Source organism: Lepidochelys kempii, chromosome 4, assembly GCF_965140265.1.
Source record: "Lepidochelys kempii isolate rLepKem1 chromosome 4, rLepKem1.hap2, whole genome shotgun sequence".
Classification (NCBI taxonomy): Eukaryota; Metazoa; Chordata; order Testudines; family Cheloniidae; genus Lepidochelys; species Lepidochelys kempii.
In genome coordinates, this window is record NC_133259.1 from 35,167,612 (window position 1) to 35,189,077 (window position 21,466).

Below are 21,466 nucleotides of genomic sequence, written 5' to 3' on the forward strand. Positions count from 1 at the left end.
GCCCTATTTTCTCCATGTGCCCATGATAGGATATGGTGCACAGCAGCCTATATTAAAAAAAAACCCTATTGTTCCTTTAAACACTTCAAAAATGGGTAATGAAACTGTTTTGAAGGGTGAGAGGGTGCAAGACTTTCTTTCCTGAAAATGTTAATGCAGGCCTTTGTTTGCACACATTTTTCAGCTTCAAAAAAGTAATGCCCTTTCTCCTTATTCTTGTACAATATCCAACCAGCCTTCCAATTTTGCTTTGGAATATGGCATTGTTGTCTAAGCAACTGTGGTTACCTCTGCTGAGCTGGCTGCTGTGTTCAACTCTAATGACTTCCGAAAGTATCAGCAATACATTCTGAGGCACATACGACTTAGTGTATTCAATGCTCATTCACTCACGATCACACAACAGCTCAGTAAAGAGAATGTCCTATTGAACACACGTGTGGTTGAAGAACATTGAGAGGGAGCTGTGGCTGAAAGAGTCTATTGCAGGTTGGAAAATAAGCTCTATGCTTGGGAAAATGAGAAGAACCAAGCTGGACTGTGAGTAAAGACAGTAAAATCTAGAAGTGATAGGATTGTAAAGGTTTTGAAATGTTCGATAAAACATTCAGATATGCTTCCAAAATTTTCAAGGCTTTTTAAAACCTAACTTCCAATCCTGCTGAGCTTTGCCCACTAGTTTAACTGTACCTCACCTCTTGACTTTAATAGGACAGCAGAACTAAAATCTAATGCAATCTTTAGGAAGTATGCATCCTCTGGTTTTATAAATGTTTTCTCCTGTGGCATATGTAGAATATATATAGGAATATAGAGACTTCTGATCCACCATTATACTTTATGCTGATTACATTCAAGGATTTCTTTCTTTGCTCTGTAATTGAACAAAAAGAAATAATAATGGAATAAAACATTGTCATATAATAATGGTCTCTGGTTTCTTCTGACCAGTAAATGTCAAGGCAACCACAAAACTTATTTTCAAAGGGGAAGTCATTGATTGTATGATGATGGCATTTTACTACCATGGACTTTATTTATATTAGCCAAGGAAATTGATGGAGCCGTCCTTTCTGTCTGCTAGAAGTTGGTGTGATAAAATGAATTAGCCGCTGCACTATTATTGAAGAGCTGTGTTCTAAGCAATTGAGAGAATAACTTATGTGCTTTAGCCATTCAGAGATAAGCTCATCTCAGTCCTGCCAAATATACAAACTGTCCCTATAGATTACATATTTGTGGTCCTTTCTACAGGAACTCTGAGAAACCTGTTTTCTCTAATGCTGGGCTCAGGTCACAATGCAGGGGTATTCCATATGAAACCAAAGAGTGATTTGTGTGTGTTAAGAAATCTCCCTGGCATGACAGTGTTTCAAAATCATCTTCTTTCCTGATTTACCTTATAATTTTGATTACCCAAATCCAGATTCTCTCAGTACATGTAAAAAGAAAAGGAATACTTGTGGCACCTTAGAGACTAACAAATTTCTTTGAGCATAAGCTTTCGTGAGCTACAGCTCACTTCATTGGCCAATATTTTACTCTCTTTATTTTTTAAATGTCCACATCGTCATTCAAGTTTACATATTGGACATATGTTATGAGAACTTCTCAGGGTTGCCTTAAAAATATTTCAGATCTATCCCTGAAGGCAGAAAACAAACTACACTTGCTTCCAATGCTGTATTGATGATGGTTTGATTTTGATGAAATTTTATAAATTTGCACTCTAATGATTTTTGTTAGACGATATTAGCAGTTATATTATCTACAGAGATACAATTTCAAAAAATAGATTGTACTTTTATCAGTATGCTGGACCTGTGTCTGATTTCAGTTTACACTGATTTTAAACTGGTGTAACTCCATCGACTGCCATGGCTTTACACAGATGTCAGGCCCTCTGTTTCTAATTGTTGAAATGGTATTCTCATTTAAATTTTTACCATAAGTTAGGTGATGGCTATCTAGTATGTTAATCAGCTGGCATTAATTTAATTTGCTATATGTTATATTAAGACTGTTAAGGAAAAGTTAGCATATGTGACTCCATTTTGGTTTGGGGCCCACCATTGTCTAAAAGCAAGCACATCATGCACCAGGAGGAGTGTTCTTTAGATACTGCATTCCTGTGAAAACCCTCCCCCTTGTTTCCAGCCTCTCAACTCCGGGTTTCTGTTCTTTGTCTGTTCCTAACTCCCTGTCTCCTGGCCTTGATGTGAGCCTCCCATCCTAATAAAAAAGGCTACTGGTGCATTGCTTTAGGACCATGTTGTGTAGTTGAAGTAATGGTTTAACACGGAAATGTCCACCCTTGGGGAACGTCTGCCTTCACTTATAGTCTCCCATATATCATAGCCATCCAACTGGATGTCCTCATCAATCTGCCCTTCTGCCAATGTGATCAAAGTGGGGAACGAGTCTGTGATGTGCACAAGCTCCTTACACACAGACCCTTTGTACCTAGCAGGGATAGGTGGTAGATAAGGGAAGGGTTTGTCTATTGGCTAAGGTTTCCAATGCACGAGGGCAACATGCTTTGCTAAAAGGCATATAATCTCTGTATAACCTGCATTCGGGGTACCCTCCTGACTAACAGGGGGGCACCACGCTTGAGCGTAATAAACTTAGTGTCTCTGGAAACTCTGCAGTTGTCGACTTTGTTCGTGTGCCTCAGCCTAGACTCGAACTGTGAGTGACCTATCAGGTATAATTCGTAGCAGTTCTTGTGCGTGACCTATCAGGTGTAATTCATAACAAGACACAGATTTGTGATGGGCCACATCCACCCTAACTGAATTGGCCTCGTTAGCACTGACCCCCCACTTGATAAGGCAACTTCCATCTTTTCATGTGTTCATATTTATACCTACCTACTGTATTTTTCACTCCATGCATCTGATGAAGTGGGTTACAGCCCACGAAAGCTTATGCCCAAATAAATTTGTTAGTCTCTAAGGTGCCACAAGCACTCCTCGTTTTTTTCATGGGAACTCTGAATTACATTATCCACTGTAATACAACAAGATTAAAAAAGCCAGTGTAACCATCCATCTGGGTACTGGAGAATTCTTCATTAGCATCCTTGTAAATAAGGACAGTTTTAATAGTGTCCTGAATTCAGTAACTCTTTGAAGGACAGAACCGTATCACAGAAATGAAATGTCATCAAATCAAGCCTGCATTTAAAAAAAAACCAAAACAAAGCTTAGCAAGATCATTTTAAAAAATCAAGAACTGAATTATGACCTTCAGTGCAAAGGAGAGACATAATACTTTTATGAATGCCATAAAAATAAAATATTTTAATAGATATATAAATAAAAGGTTTAGAGTAGACTCCCCCCAAAAAAACAAAGCCAGTCTAGCTTCCATACAGAAACTGAACAACAATATTTCAAGTGACCACTGAGTCAAATAATCACTTTGATACATTCAAATTAATTGGAGGCAAATATATAATGAAATTATGTACCTGAATCATTCTTCTTTTGCATCTTAGCTGTATTTACAGTAATTTGTGTTTTTACAGTACTATGCAGATTTGGATATGTAAAATAAAATCTCTAATGATAGAGCAAATCAAATCAAATAAAACAAAAAGGTGGCTTGCATCACCCACTGTGAAAGCTTTAACATAGATGAAAGAATTGACTTCTGTTGTAAAATAAATTATGTTTTTTTGTGTACTGTAGCAGAGTTAACTTAAAGTGTATAAACATTACATTCATTTTGGTGGTGTGCTCAAAGACTTCATCTCTGCCTATCCCTATGGTAAATAATATGAGACATGCACTGACTGATTCTTGTGTGTGCTTTTGTTTTTATTGGAAACTGAGCACAAAAAAATCTCCAATTTATGTAAGACAGACACAGTTTAATTAAAAGCAGCTTTTTAAAAAAGCATATAGACTCTTAGGGGGCTTAAACTTTTGCTGTGCTTAATTAAAAAAAAAATCACAACATGGTGACTACAACCCAATATAACCTAAAATGACAGTCAGATTTTGGGTTTTATTTCTCTCTATAGATCATCTTTATCTGTTTTGGAATATCTACTAGTAACTTTTCCATACCATTATTGAAATATACATTCTATTTTGGGCATGGAATAACCCCACCAAGTATCCTTCAAACAGAGAAATACTGGAACAGAGTTATTTCCATTGTTATATGGAATGTAGCTGTGATGGAAAAACATCATTTGTGCTGAAGAGAACGATGTTTGCCACATGGGCATTTATATATTCTTCAGGTAGAGCATCAGGATAACTTGTGCTGGTATAATGTGAGAACCAACCACAAGGGGAGACTTTTCATTCAGTCATAGTGCAGAGCTGGTATTTCTACTGTGGTGGAATGTCAGCAGCTCCCGAAAGTTGGAGCAGACTGCCTTAGGCTTATGCAATGACAGTAGTTGATCCTATCCACCAGCAAGGTGCAAATGGCAATTTAAGGAGTGTCCCTTTTTCTGACTTGTTTTTTTCTTGTTCTTCTTTTGTTTATTCTCTCCCTTAATTTTACCTGGCTTCTTTTTCTTTTCATCCTCCTTAAACCATGGGCCCCAGACTCCTCCATTGAGTTTAGGGTTACTTCTAGGGTCTTTAGCTGGGTATCGAACAGGAACTGCAGTCTTATTGAACTGTGAAAGTCTCCGCAACAACTGCTTCACTATATCCGGATACTTACCAGAAAGGTCCACTCGCTCATATGGGTCTGCAGTTATGTTAAAAAGCCACACTGTTTTGCCAGCCATCCAAGAAACTCGTTCATTGTGCCAGCGATTGGGGCCAGCGTTGCTAAAAGACTGAGGAGGGACCCAGTCACTGTATCCAGGATTTCCTGTCAGTAGTTTCCAGTGGTTTACTCTGATTGCTGACTGAATTGCTGTGTTCCAGATCCCAAAGCCTGCTGCCCATGAGCCATTTTTGGCTTTGGTGTAAATGGGGTCAATGTTGTGTAAAATGTCCACCCTTGGGGAACGTCTGCCTTCACTTATAGTCTCCCATATATCATAGCCATCCAACTGGATGTCCTCATCAATCTGCCCTTCTGCCAATGTGATCAAAGTGGGGAACCAGTCTGTGATGTGCACAAGCTCCTTACACACAGACCCTTTGTTTTTCAGAAGGGGGCTATGGACAAAGCCAACAGCACGGATTCCCCCCTCCCAATATGACCCTTTGCTTCCTCTGAGAGGCCAGTTACTTCCTCCAGCCATTGGTTGCCCACCATTATCTGAAGAGTAGATGAGAATGCTGTTGTCATAGTAACCATACCTCTTTAAAGCAAGGGTCACATTGTTGATGGCTTCATCCAAACAGGCCAGCATGGCAGCATATCTCCGCCTGTTTATATTATTTATTGATCTATAATGTTCAAAATACTTGCCTGGTGCCTGTAGTGGAGAGTGAACAGCTTGGTAAGCAATATATAAAAAGATTGGGGTCCTGGGATTATGAGAGGCTAAGATTTGTTGTACTTTTTGTGTGTACATCTGTGTTGAATATATGCCATTGTCATGATCCCAAGCTGCATTGTCATTCTCATACAGGTCATAGCCACATATCCCAGGGCTGTCACATTTGTAGTGAGTGTAATAATCCCCACTGCCCAAGAGTGAGCCAAAAAAAGAATCAAATCCTCTTTGTGTCGGCATGCATTCTTTACGGTAAAATCCCAAGTGCCATTTTCCAACCATGTGTGTTGAGTAGCCAACCTCCTTCAGCTTCTGAGGTAGAGTCACATTATCCAGAGGTAAACAGTTAGGCTGAGTAGGCCTTATGACAGAATGCTGAAGGCCTGTGTGTATCTGGTATCTGAAAAAGACAAAAAAGGAGAAATACATATTAGACAGAGGGGAGAGAAAAGAAATGTATGCAGACACATCCACAAACAAGAACACACATGCAATAAATAGTAACTACAAATGTCCCTGCACAAGACAGCCTTTGTTAGAAATGTTTTAAAAGTGTAAATCTCAAAGAATAATGATATCATGCCAAGACATTTGTCGAAACAAGGAAATGGTATATATTTTACTTTAGAAATGTTTAAAGGTTAGTAGTCAATCTTTTCAGTATACTCTGTATACACTAGGACCTGTGAAAAACTGACCATGTTCTGCACCTTCTTGTGCCTGAAGCATTTCCTTAGTATTTGTCTGAGTTAAACTGTAAACTCTTGAAAGCACAGATCTGTTTTTTTAACCTAGTCTATGCAGCGCTGTATGGAATTACTATATAAATAATAAATAACTATAAATCCACCAACATTAATGCTACTCAGAAGGCATTGTGGAGCATTATGGTGTCTTTCACAATATACTGTAGCCTTTAACAGTGGATATCTATACAAGCTGATGTAGATATGGCAATTGAAAAATAAGAACGAAAACTTAATCAACAGATTTCTAACTTGCCTTATTATTATCTTGGTCACATATACAGCATTAGAGTTCAGCATGCAAGCTCTGACCCTGTTCAACAGCCAAGTTGTCACCTTGCCAAACTATTCAAATAAACATCTCCTGATGTCTGTCATCTCTAAATAGTTAGTTAGTTACCCAAAATATTTACTTATCTGATAACACCCCAATTTGCTGCACCATTCTTTTCCCCACAGAAATCTTACCCCATGTCCCCATCACATTTGGCTTAGAGAAAATTATATTGTAGAAGATATATTTATGTAAATGTGTTAAAAGCCTCATATTTTCCCATGGCAAACAAATCTACAGAGTGCATATATACGGTCCTGTACTGCGAACAATTAGAAACATTTTATTTAAATGGTACAATAATAAATTCTGGATTATAGCGGATTCCTATAAAATACATATGATACCCACATGACTAGAAAATGAAGTAAATGTGACTAGCACTACTAATGATTAGAGCCAAATCAGTTAATATCAGTTTCACACTTGTCATAAAGGGAAGGGTAACCACCTTTCTGTATACAGAATTATAAAATCCCTCCTGGCCAGAGGCAAAACCCTGTCACCTGTAAAGGGTTAAGAAGCTAGGATAACCTCACTGGCACCTGACCAAAATGACCAATGAGGAGACAAGATACTTTCAAAGCTGGAGGGTGGTGGGGGGAAACAAAGGGTCTGTCTGTCTGTGTGATGCTTTTGCCGGGAACAGATCAGGAATGCAGCTCAGAACTTCTGTTAAATTAGTAAGTAATCTAACTAGAAATGCATTAGATTTCCTTTTGTTAAATAGCTAGTAAAATAGGTTGTACTGAATGGAATGTATATTCCTGTTTTTGTGTCTTTTTGTAACTTAAGGTTTTGCCTAGAGGGATTCTCTATGTTTTGAATCTGATTACATATCTGTAAGGTATTTACCATCCTGATTTTACAGAGGTGATTCTTTTACTTTTTCTTTAATTAAGATTCTTCTTTTAAGATCCTGATTGCTTTTTCATTGTTAAGAGCCAAGGGTTTGGGTCTGTGTTCACCTATGCAAATTGGTGAGGATTTTTATCAAGCCTTCCTCAGGAAAGGGGGTGTCGGGCTTGGGGGGATATTTTGGGGGGAAGACATCTCCAAGTGTGCTCTTTCCCTGTTCTTTGTTTAACTCGCTTGGTGGTGGCAGCATAGGGTTCAAGGACAAGGCAAAGTTTGTACCTTGAGGAAGTTTTTAACCTAAGCCTGTAAGAATAAGCTTAGGGGGTCTTTCATGCAGGTCCCCCCATCTGTACCCTAGAGTTCAGAGTGGGGAAGGAACCGTGACAACATTAAAAAATAAAATGTAAGTTAATCCTTTAAATCTAAAGAAGTCTTTCCCCGGGGATAAAAATTTATGAAATTCCAGGAACTGGATGAAACCACTAGGCCCATGTCATATCTTATTCAATGCTGCTTTTCTATTAACTCTTTAATGCTGTGTGGGGGTTAGGGTTAGGTGTTCTTAATTCATTATGCTAATATATAACCTAGTACCATTATAGCATTAATCTAAGAGATCTTAAACCAAACAGTACCAGGATTTAACCTCAACCATAAATTTTTTTCCATCCTCTATTTTCTTGTTTAGGATAAATGTATCATGTGTGTAGAGTCTTCAGCTATTCACTGGACAGATTATTACTATCTGTTTCTGTCTGTGTCTTTAAATATATCTGTAAAACAATCAACTGTATGTGAAAATGTTCCAGTTGTAGAAACAGTTCAAAGAAATATCAGGGTGTTCTTTGTCATTGCAAAGATGGACAGAGTTTTCCTTCTCTCCATGCCTTCCTAATTGACCCATATGGTACCAGTATTATCTTTTCAGTGAACATATTCAATTTTCAAAGAGCCTTCAGGTTCTTACAAAGCAAAGCAGTTAAGACACAGATTAATATAGAAGGAAAATGGCACCAATAGCTATGGGAAAGGTTTCTCAACATAAGTGCTCTGCAGTTTTTATTATTTATTATTTGTATTGCCCACAGGCGCCACTTAAGAACAAAACCACAAAGGCAATAAGTGACAGGTATTAATTATTTGGTTCTGTGGAAGGCAAATTCATAAGCAGCTTTACTCATGGTGACTATCTTGCAATCTTTCTGAGATAAATTCTGTACACTTTATGACTTTCCATTGCAAGACTGGATAAATCTTACGAATAAATTGCTTGAATTTAATCCCATATGTAAAACAGGAGTATTATGCTAAAAAGTCTGGAATTCATGATCATAATTTCAGCATTAGTAACCAATTATATACAAATAAATGCTGACAGACTGGGATGCAGAATCTAATTTTACAGTTTCTGACTTTCATCTTTATAAATAGCATTTACATAAAGGTAATAGTGTGATTTGTGCTGTTTTATAAGTGCTTACGATGTACCATTCCCCCCCATCCAATTTTTAGGTCATAACTGTCTGGTTTCTACACATTTAAATTTTGCAGAACAGACCAGTATTTCTACTCTGACAGAGGAACTAAGTAGAATTTTACTGATAAAGTGCTTTTTTATTTCAACAAGTCTTATATTTTCTAAATGTCAGCAAAATGTTTTAAAAGTTACCCCATACACTATCGACTAATCCTAGGACACATCCTTGTAAATGCTGAGCACTACAATATTTCTTATTTTTAAAAAATAGTGGATACCACAATAGCCTGGTGGAATGGTTTATATTGCTCCAGGACCCAGATGCTTTACTCCAACATAGTGTGCATGAGTTACAGCTAACAGGCTTCAATTCAACAAAGCACTGAATTGTATTTCCATTGATGTCAACCAGGTACTTTGCTGACTCAGGACCAAAAGTACGCAATCAAATTTGGTACATAAATACAAAAGATTCAGTATGTATGAAAATAACTGTACAAATGGAGCATGTGGCATTTTGTCCAGGGACAGACCTGTTTAACTTATAAGAGATCCTATGGGGAATCATGGAAATGTTATATGTAAGAATATGATCTTCCTAGAACATGCAGAATTCCTTAGGATAAGAGAAATTAAAGATGGAAAAAACCTATTAGATCATCTAATCTATTTTCCTGCCAGTTCAAGATAGTGGGTAATATGTTCTGCCTACCCACAATACTCTTCCTGTAGTTTTAAACAGATACTGTATTAATCTTCATCAATGCATAGAAAATGATATTACAGTTCAGACTAGATGAACACAATGTCCCTTCTGGCTTTGGAATCTATGAATCACCCTGCACCAGTGAAGCCCTTTATGCCACAGGACCATGGGGAGTTACTACTACGATAAGAGGCTGTTATTCCACCACTGTCCTCCCTTGTCATTCCCATGGGTGGGTAGCAGCTTCAGCTTATGGCTGGATCTTCATCAGACCCTGGTGGAGAAGGCTACAGATAAGATGTGTTGCATAAGCCACATTCACTTCGTGGCCAGTTTTGGGGAACTGTCTCTCAAATTTGGTGGACTTTCCACTTTTGGGATCCTCCATCAGAGTTTAACCAGACATAAGTCAGCAAAAACCCTATATGAATCTGGTTCAGTGTTTTATCATTCAGGTCTTCTGGTTTAGATTTCTATTATTTTGCAGTGATCATTCATGGAAAACAAGCACAACACAACCACAACTTGACACCACAGGATAGTTTCACAGCAGCAAATATACTTTAAAAAGACAGCCCTCTGCTGGCAATCACGGTGTTTGCCCACATAAAACACCACTGTGGAGACAGTTCAACACACATATACTGTAGCTTCACCTGTATTTCTTCTATTTTTATGTGGTTGTGAATCAAATTGTAACAAAGATTTATTTTTTTTAAAACACAGTATGTGTGTAGGAAGAACAGTCAACTTTTATTAACTTTTATTATGTAGGCAGCCTCACTTTTTGGTCTCATTTGAAAAGTTTCAGATTTTGTGTTACAGGAGAAGACAATCAATTCTTCCATAGGAAGATTAGGATGTTATGTTACAAAAAACAATACAAAAACAAAAATCCCAAACACTCATAAAACAGTCTGTCCATAATTCACTAAGTTTAGAAATTTCGACTGGGATTTTCAAAGGGTCATAAGTCAGTTAAGGAGGCTAAATCCTATTGAAACTCATTGCAGTTTCAGAGTAGTAGCTGTGTTAGTCTGTATCAGCAAAAATAACGAGGAGTCCTTGTGGCACCTTAGGGACTAATAAATTTATTTGTGCATAAGCTTTCGTGGGCTAAAACCCACTTCATCAGATGCACGGAGTGGAAAAAAAACAGTAAGCAGAATATATATTATAGCACATGAAAAGATAGGAGTTGTCTTACCAAGTGGGGGGGTCAGTGCTAACGAGCCAATTCAATTAAGGTGGAAGTGACCTGTTCTCAACAGTTGACAAGAAGGGGTGAATACCAAAGGAGGGAAAATTACTTTTGTAGTGCTAACAAGGCTAATACAATCAAGATGGCCCATTTCCAACAGTTGACAAGAAGCTGTGAGTATCAGCAGAAGGAAAATTACTTTTTGTAGTGACCCATCCACTCCTAGTCTTTATTCAGGCCTAATTTGATGGTGTTCAGTTTTCAAATTAATTCCAGTTATGCAGTTTCTCATTGGAGTCTGTTTCTGAAGTTTTTATTGTTGGAGAATTGCCACTTTTAAGTCTGTTATTGAGTGTCCAGGGAGACCGAAGTGTTCTCCTACTGGTTTTTGAATGTTACAATTCTTGATGTCTGATTTGTGTCCATTTATTCTTTTGAATATAAACTGTCTGGTTTGGCCAATGTACATGGCAGAGGGGCATTGCTGGCACATGATGGCATATTTCACACTGATAGATGTGCAGCTGAATGAGCCCCTGATGGTGTGGCTGATGTGGTTAGGTCCTATGATGGTGGCTGTAGGTGACGGCTAGTGGCATTCTGTTACTTTCTTTGTTGGGCCTGTCCTGCACTAGGTGACTTCTGGGTACCCTTCTGACTCTGTCAATCTGTTTCTTCACTTCACCAGGTGGGTACTGTAGTTTTAAGAATGCTTGATAGAGATCCTGTAAGTGTTTGTCTCTGTCTGAGGGATTGGAGCAAACGCGGTTGTATTTTAGCTTGGCTGTAGACAACGGATCATGTGATGTGGTCTGGATAAAAGCTGGAGGCATGTGGGTAAGTATAGCAGTCAGTAGGTTTCCGGTATAGGATGGTGTTTATGTGACCATTGCTTATTTGCACTGTAGTGTCCAGGAAGTGGATCTCGTGTGGACCGGTCCAGGCTGAGGTGGGGTGGAAATTGTTGAAATCCTGGTGTAATTCCTCAAGGGCCTCCTTCCAATGGGTCCAGATGATGATGATGTCATCAATGTAGTGCAAATAGAGCAGGGGTGCTTGGGGACGAGAGCTGAGGAAGCATGGTTCTCGGTCAGCCATAAAAATGTTGGCATACTGTGGGTTCATGCAGGTACCCATAGCAGCCCCTCTGACTTGAAAGTATAAATTGTCTCCAAATCTGAAATAGTTGTGGGTGAGGACAAAGTCACAAAGGTCAGCCACCAGGTTTGCTGTGACATTAATCGGGGATACTGTTCTTGATGGCTTGCAGTCCATCTTTGTGTGGAATGTTAATGTAGAGGGCTTCTACATCCATAGTGGCCAGGATGGTGTTTTCTGGAAGATCACCGATGGACTGTAGTTTCCTCAGGAAGTCAGTGGTGTTTCGAAGATAGCTGGAAGTGCTGGTAGCGTAGGGTCTGAGGAGAGAGTCCACATAGCCAGACAATCCTGCTGTCAGGGTGCCAATGCCTGAGATGATGGGGCACTGGGTGCTTAAACCATTTGGGATATCTCAGCCTTACATCACATTGCTGCAATTTGATTAATTTTGCGGTATTTAAAAGTACTCAATCTACCACCGTATCACTTTAACTGTGAACATCCTCTCAGCATCCAGAACACACACAGACTTTAAATCCCAGCCTGTTACTCCAGTTCTTGCCATTAAAAAAAAAAAAAAAAGAAGAAGAAATTTTACTGACAGTTACTAATCTGTGGTATCTCAGGTAACTCCTATGAATACTCACCAGCTCTGGAGTGGCAACTAAGCCAGATTTTGCAGTCTATTAGGGCAGTTTTGCTTCAGACCTCTCTGATGAGCAGCTGCTCTAAAGCTGGAGAATCAAGTCAGCAAAACGATTTCCCTATGCTGCCTTTATTGCTCACAATTGTGCAGTATCAAGCATGTGCTTCAAACCAAGCACGGTTTTGCCTTCCCTTCTCCTCTTGGTGGAACTGTGACATCAGAGACAAGAGACTCCTTGAACAACTTATTGGTGGGTGGCAGGACTGTGAATGCAGTCCCTGGAGAACCTGTTTTTTAAAGAATAATGGCTGTCTACAAAAGAAGATCAGAAAAGACAGGAAGCAGAAACCTTCACTTGCATTTTCTGGGGGCGTGTGTCTCTGGGTGTAAGGGGAATTGCTTGTGCAGGAACATGTAAATTACATTCCCCTTTGTCAGTTAGTGAATTTTTTTTTGCCAGATTCACTTACCATCATTCCAACAAATACTGTAGTCATATATCACTTCCCATTTTAAACAAACCATTATTAAACTCCCACTATTGCTCCTACCAACCTTTTCCTTCATTGAGAGAATTTGTTTATTTAAAATGGGTGGAATAAAAAGGACAATGGTGAACCTGGGAGTGTGAAACAACATGTGTGTACATATATATGGTTATTGTTTCCTTTGTGTTGAGTTTATTGGGAACAGAACAAAAGATCCCCAACTTTATCACAAATATTTTTTAAAGAAAAAAATGGATTGCATAAATTTACTAAAACCTACACACACGACATGAAAAGAAAAAAGTTTGACAAAATAATTTGCTTGCTTGCCACAGATGCAGTCCTTTCCACCAGTGAAAGCAGACTCACTCTTCAAGCAGAGCCATGTCATGTTATGAAGAAAAAAACATGTACTGGGCTGTAATGGCATGACGAGACAGTCTCGTAAAAGGAATGCTGTCATTATGTCCAAATTAATTCAGAAGAACTTCAGTTTACTTTTGTGTGCACACGTGTATCTGTAAGTACAGACATTGCAGAGAAATAATATATTTATTTTCAATTCAATATAGGTTCAAATTTTGGAGTCTGAGCTATGCAACCTCCGAGCATGTTCAAATAAATTTGTTATCTCTAAGGTGCCACAAGTACTCCTGTTCTTTTTGTGGATACAGACTAACACGGCTGCTACTCTGAAACCTGAGCTCTTCTGTTTATCTATAGGACATAAGCAAGGACAATGGCAGTGCCAGCTTATTCACAGTGCATGAGATTGTGACCCCACTGCCAGCCCTGTATTCCAAGAAAAAGGCCACAGTGACACACCAGATACAGATGGGGGAGAATTCCCCATCATAAAAACTTGAGAAAGAGACAGTCACAGGCTGTCTTCTGAGGAGCAGTGTATGGGTGTGCTAGGGATTGGGACAGGAGAGGAATACTAGCACAGGGATGAGGCACTGCAGAGAAGGTTCTCTAAGTTACACAAGGGCCATTGCAGGGCTCTGGATCAGTCCTCAACTGAGGTGGTGTAAATATGGCTTACCACCACCATAGCTGATGTTCCCCCTTGCTTGTGCGTTTTATGCTAGGCCCCAGATTCCATTCCAAGCAAGAGTACTGTCAACATTCATTTCCATTCAATCTTTCCTTCTCTGCCAAGTCCTCAAGCAAAGGGACCAGATAACATTGATAGCTTTACTGATGCAGATTCATGTCTTCCAGGAACTATAGACTGGCAACTTGCTCTTCATAAGCCACCAAAGAGCCATCAAATAGTTCATAATGACTTTTGTCACTACCAAGCTGGATTGGATTTGACCTGTTAACCTATGCTCTGCTATCTCAAGTCACTAATACCCTGAGCCAACCATTCCTGCAGACAGAGAAATGTCAACATGTCGAGTGTCATTAGTCAATGTCTTCAGCCTGAATAATTCAAGGAGTAATGAAATACTGCAATCAGTTATGAAATCTGCATTATTTACACACCCAAAATAAAAGTAAATTACTATGCACACGTGTAAAATTCGTTCAGCCAAAGTATCTCATGGTTGAAATGTTCATAAAAACTCAGGTAAATAACTATTAAGGTTTTCTGTAGTCAAGAGTAACGTATTCAACAAATGGCTCATACGAAACATGAAAAGTATCTATATGTTGCCTTTCATAAAGAAACATTACAGATATATAAAATAACCGATATTTATTGATGTTTCAGACATTCTTTAAAATATGTGAAAATAATTGTTCGATGAAAATACACATTTCAATCATGCAAAATCACTTTGAATTAATTTCATCCATGTGTATTATTTATATACCCACCCCTTAAGAGTCTGTATGAATCTAAATGCTGTAGGAGGACCTTAACTTGACAGCAAAGATTGGTTTGGGGTTGGGGGGAGAACGTCAAAAATCCAAAAAGCAACAGATGTAATATAGGACAACCAATACTGTGTCCTGCTAGTGTAAAACATAAGTGGAATCAGTTTATCACAGCACTGTAATATCTGAAAGTTGGGGCTATTTGGAAGTGATTAGTGGAAAGGTATATAAAACATATACTTATATCTATGTCCAAATTCTGCAAAGCCTACCAGTCACCATTTTTCATCATCCATGCAAAAACTACACAAATGTGACACTTACAGGAATGACATGGGAATATGTTAATCAAGTGAAGATGATGCAGCCTCTTTTTGATATTTATTGATACCTATTACCTGGATATACAGGTGCCTAGGACTGCCTTGCAAAGGTAGGAATTACAGAAAATGAGGGACAGATTTTGCCATCCTTAGTTGCATAAAGTTATGGCTTACCCCTTGAATAGACCCTGATTCCAATGGGGCTACTTTAGGAATAAAATACTACTCAGTCAGAGTAATGGTGGCAGAATCAGGCCATAAGTTAATATAATGGTAGCCCTTTCCTAGTTCAGAATTGCTTTGTGTAGGAATACCCAGGGACACTCGTTATTTCTATGCCATCTAATCTTTATTATTCCCACTGTTCTGCCTAATCATTAAGTGTATTATACAATAGCATTCTTGTGACAGAATGTAAAATATATATATATTTTAATACAGACCTGTTAAAATGACAACTTCCCCTTTTTCTCAAAAATATTGCACAGCATTTAAACACAGAAAATGGGCTGATTAATACTACTGGCCTGAAAATAATAAATTAACAATGTAATAAATCTTTAATTCAAAGCTGGAAAGAAAATGTGAGAGCATTAAGCACAAAATAAAAACCATTCACCACATAGATTGCAATGTCCACCAATCACCCCCCTTCTTTTTAATTTTAATTTTTAATACAATAGGTGCTCTGGGATGGATGCATGCCAGAAATTGGTTCATGCAATCCCAGAGCTTCTGACAGAACTGAATTCTGTTTCCAAGAAAAGCTACAGCCCTAATAGTTTGAACAATAGTTTTAACCGGATGAAACCAAAAGGAATTTTGACTTTTAAACAACACACATACTTTGGTGTGCTGTTGTATATTGTCAACAGAGGTGTCAATATATGAGAAGCAGGAAGGATAATCTTGTGTTGAAATACAGGACTGGGAAACTGGATATCCAGGTTTTATTCCTGTTTCTGGCAGAGACTTCCTCCACAACCTGAAGCATGACCACTGGAGCTGAGCACCTAATGCTCTTAGGCCCCTCTGAAAAATGTCAGTCCTAGTCTATTAGCACTTAATATTTCTCATTTGTTATATGGGGACGATACTACTTTTTCTTCACAGCAGAGCCAAGAGCTGAAGGTTATTAATGTTAACACAAATGTTAATATTTTAAAATGCTTTTTGCTCCTCCAAATGAATGCAACATCATATGAATTGGTGGTGTGATACTGATTTGTTAAACATTGCATGGAATCTGCAAAATATGATTTTCCTGCTTTTATGTACTAAATGAAAAATAATAAAATTAAACAGTAACAAATCCTGTCACATATTGCTAACTACAGATCCTCTTCTGCATGCATCTGATTCAAGGACTGTTGGTGGCTGTACCGGGCACCATGACCATCAGAGATAACCTGGATTGTTTCTGAAACAAACTGTATTTCTTCTTTCTTAGAATGGTTTGCTCGCTCCTCTTAGGCGATTGAAATAGACCAGCTGATCCTTGCTGTTCCTCGCATTTAAGCCATTCAGAACTGATCTATGGAACTCCCTCTCTGAGGATGTCCACTCCTTTGGGTGGATACATCTTTGACCATTTTGGCCTGTCATTTAACCCATCAGCTATTTCATTTGCAATTATTTTCTTACACATTTTTGCTTAAGAAAATGACTGAAGTTGCTGGGCATAGGCTTCAATAAAAGCCAAAACAAAGAGCAAAGTGTTAATTTTATTCTTTAATTGAAGTCTTCACCCTGGTGAAAAGTGCCTGATTGAAAGCAGGGGAAACTAAAGTTCTTTATTTATTCATGGAACAGGTTCAACATGGAATTTAAACACCCTTATTACCATCATCTGATCTGAAGTCTATGCAGGTGGGTGTGCCTTTGTATCTCAAACAAAGAAATGAGTGGGTAGCAGCGTATACTCTACTTCACTACTGTTAGTCATTTGACAATTCTCAATTAACACATCAAATGTTACATGGACTGTTAAATGGCATGAAAAGGAAAATCAAATTCACAGAATGTCATCATTCAAAGCACAATGTTTTATTTATTCTAAGATTTTTTTAAAATTTATTCAGAGTAATGAAAACATGGAGGCAAACTGTCCTCTCCCCTGACCCATGAATGCTGTGTGGGACCAATATTCTTTATTTTTTAAAAAATCCACATGCTGGGATTGAGAGAGGTAATGTGGCTTTGGTACATAGACACATCCAGCTAGTAAGAGACAGTCCCTGCCTGATCAGTTTCCAGTCTAAAGATTGTCAAAGGCATGAAGGGAAACAGGTTCCTATTCAACCCTTAGTCACTGATGCCAATGGGTCTTTAGCTCAGATTAGGTCTGAGTACGAAACAAAAAAGACACCTGTACCTAAAGACAGATTTTAGAACCACATTTTCTAATTCAGGATCTGATGATCCTTTCCCCCTTTGTATGCCTTGCTTCAGGCAGTGGCATTACCTGACCCAGAGACTGAATTAGTAGAGGGAACCAATGAAAGAACCCTCAGGACGCTAATACTTAGTAAATTTTTTTTTTAAACTTTTGATAGTAGGAAAACTGAACTCTGCTCACAGTATAGTAATTAAAAATCCCACTACTTTGTTCTCAAGAGTAGTGGGATGACAACACAAAGCCATGTCCACATGGAACGCCACTGGAGAGACTTCCACAGGATCCCGGTTTTTCAGAGTTGTCTCCCCTACTCTGGAGAGATGTGCTAGAATTCAGGTGGAGGGTACAATCTAAATCTGAGTAAGAACAACAAGATTTGGTTCTACAATATTTTTGCCTAGGCCTATAATAATTTGACAGACTTAAATGTAAATCATTTTATAATTATACATTTTGTAAAAATAAGACTTTCAATCAAGTGACTGTCTGAAGATTATGTCTAATATTAAACATATACATAAGCCATACAATAACTATTTTTAATATTTTTAAACTGTACTTAGTTAGGGAGTTAAAAGGCTGATTTTGATCCCATACCAAAATATATAAAAAATAACTGTACAGTAGGTAGTGGAGTTACACAGGCATAAATGAGACTTGAATCAGTTACCTAGGTCTTGGTGGTAAATTTTCAATGCACTGAATACAAATAAATCCATTACAAATTAATGCTATATGCTGTTTTTTTGTTTCACTTAATTGTATTATATGGCTGCGTTCTGTGGATATTTTTCTCTACCTAAAAGCATTTGTGTAGTTGAGTGATATTAACACTTTACATGCTCTGATAGCTGATGACAAGTCAGATGCCCTTTTGAAAATATAGACTGCTGCACATCAAAGTAAGGGAATGCATTACTCAGGAAAGAAAACATCAGTGCAACAGTAATGTTCAAGAAGTAGATGGGATTTATGGTAGGGTTACCATACGCCCAGATTTTCCCAGACGTGACCTCTTTTTTGATCCTCTGCCCCCTGTCCGGGCAGATTTCTCAAATAAGAGGCAAATAGGAAGGATTTTTGCAGAGCAGGCATTGCAGGTTAGAAAGAGCTGTTTCTGTGCCCCAATTAGTCCCTTTCTTGCAGCTAATCGGTCCCTTCCCTGCAGACACAACTGCTGGATCCCGCCCACCCAGGCCCTGGCTTCCTGCTCTACGGAAGGGGAGAAGCCCGCAGGAAGGTGCTGACTACCTCCACCTCGAGAGTGAGGTCACAGGTACTCCATCCAAAAACCCCTCAGGTGCTCCTCCCAGTACACACATACACCCCTACAGTACCTCCCAAATACCCCCTTACAGTACACCCCCTCCCGTACCCCTACTACCTCCTCAGAGTACACACATACACACGTCTCCCACACCCCCAAAATATGTCCTCCAGCTCCCCTCCAGCAGTGTCCTTTTTTTGGGAACCTGAAATATTGTAACCCTAATTTATGGGCCTGATTCAAAACCCGTCAAAGTCAAAGGAAAGACTCCCATTCACTGGTCTTTGGACCAAGTCTCATATTTCTGATTTTCTCTTTCCACATCGCAGAGACTCAGAAGGATACTTGTTCATGCTCCATTTTGGTTCGTACCAAAACCAAACAATGCTATTACATCCATGTCAATCTTATTGGGGTACAGGGTGGATAAAAATCAATGATTTTTAAAAATTAAAAAAAATAGATTTTTTAAATTTAAATCAGTTTTTGATCAAATGCTTTTTGAGGAAAAAACCTATCTAAAGATAGTTTTATTTAAGATACATTATAGCTCAAAGATATCATGGAATAGGGATTATAAATTCTAATTCTACAGTATGACACAATATATTCATATAATGTTTAAGAAAAGTTTTGTAAATGAGTTCCAGTAGTTCATGGATTAGGGACCCAATCTTATGGGGCTCCGGGGGCTTCTATATAGATTATTTAGATTAATCTTTCTATCTACCCAATGGGACTCAGTGCTCAGTCTAGAAGATACCATCAGAGATGCTTAATTTGGCAGTTCTCAAACTGTGGATTTGTGTCTCCAAAGATAACGTTTGTTAACAGCAAAAATGTTTTTAAATAAATAAATAAAATAAATAAATATATAGAGGTGAGAAATAACAGACCTCAACCCTATTGTCCCTCTGGAAATTTGTGTACACACAGAGTCAATCCCTTACCTCTCTCTAAAAGTGCAAAAAGTTTCAAAAAGTTCAGTGAATAGAAGATTGTTGGGGGCAGAATAGATCTGGACGAGGAGAAGTCTGGAGATAAATGTGAGAAGGGACAGACAGTAGAAACAAAAGTGAAACTGTTTGAACAGCATATTGCAGAAGTCTTTCTGAGTGTAGCCTTCATTGATTTGAGATCTACCCTACCATTCTCTCCCTAGAAGGGAAAACCTATAATGGCAGCAGGATGTAAAAGAGACCCAGTTTGGGAATATTTTAATGAAGTTCCTCTACCTGTGGGTAAGACAGGCATGCGTGCAAAATGCAAACAGTGCAACAAAGAAATGCAAGGCCTGGTTGCCTCAATGAAACAATATCATGAGAAGTGTTCCTTCTCAGGAGGAAGCTGCACTGAAGATGATGAAAGGAATATTTCTGAACATACAGGATCTTCAGGTTGGTAAACTTTTTTATTTCATACTTCTTTCTTAAAGACTGCCTGTCTTCCTTCTGGACTATTCTTGAATTTTCATGTTTAATCAAAAAATATAAGTGTTACTCTGTGGTACTATCATTTTAGATGCAGTTGTGTTAAAAATAAATAGCTGAAATAGGCAGATCTTCCTTTTACAATTTCACCTTTAAAGTAGTTGTCATAAATATAAAGGGAAGGGTAAACACCTTTAAATCCCTCCTGGCCAGAGGAAAAACCCTTTCACCTGTAAAGGGTTAAGAAGCTAGGATAACCTCACTGGCACCTGACCAAAATGACCAATGAGGAGACAAGATACTTTCAAAGCTGAAGGGGGGCGGGGGGTGGAAACAAAGGTTCTCTCGGTCTGTGTGATGCTTTTGTCAGGAACAGGAAAGGAATGGAGTCTTAGAACTTAGTAAGTAATCTAGCTAGATATGTGTTAGATTCTGTTTTGTTTAAATGGCTGATAAAATAAGTTGTGCTGAATGGAATGTATATTCCTGTTTTTGTGTCTTTTTGTAACTTAAGGTTTTGCCTAGAGGGATTCTCTATGTTTTAAATCTGATTACCCTGTAAGGTATTTACCGTCCTGATTTTACAGAAGTGATTCTTTTACTTTTTCTTCAATTAAAATTCTTCTTTTAAGAACTTGATTGCTTTTTCATTATTCTTAAGATCCCAGGGGTTGGGTCTGTGTTCACCTATGCAAATTGGTGAGGATTTTTATCAAGCCTTCCCCAGGAAAGGGGGTGTAGGGTTTGGGAGGATTTGGGGGGGAAAGACGTTTCCAAGCGGGCTCTTTTCTTGTTATATATTTGTTAGACGCTTGGTGGTGGCAGCAATAAAGTCCAAGTGCAAAAGGTAAAACAGTTTGTACCTTGGGGAAGTTTTAACCTAAGCTGGTAAAAATAAGTTTAGGGGGTTTTTCATGCAGGTCCCCACATCTGTACCCTAGAGTTCAGAGTGGGGAAGGAACCTTGATAGTAGTACTGACTGTGAGTGAATGCAAGGAGTAATACTAAATGAGCAGTATGGTAATAGTAATTAAATAACTGCATTGACTTATTTTGTTTAGGGGAATGCATCCTTAACATATAGGATTCTGAAGACTATCCACCTTCTAGATCACCATCGTTTTCTATAGTTTCAGAGTTATCTGCCAACGATAGTGTTTCAGTCACATCATGTGTGTCACATAGTCACAGTATACCTCACCTGTAGAAAAAAGAATCTGCATCATCCAGAAACAACCATACATA

The 21,466-nt window shown here is 38.4% G+C and overlaps 1 protein-coding gene across 2 annotated transcripts in view; it reads right to left on the reverse strand.

The window, feature by feature from the left end:
• Positions 1-3,285: 3,285 nt before the first annotated feature.
• The window catches only part of ARSJ (arylsulfatase family member J), a 54,341-nt gene continuing 36,160 nt past the window's right edge, over positions 3,286-21,466 (reverse strand). For both annotated transcript variants that reach the window (XM_073340972.1, XM_073340973.1), the window contains exon 2: positions 3,286-5,819. In XM_073340972.1, coding sequence (XP_073197073.1) covers positions 4,424-5,819 — 1,396 coding nt within the window. In that variant the 3' untranslated portion in view covers positions 3,286-4,423. The remainder of the gene's footprint in view (positions 5,820-21,466) is intronic.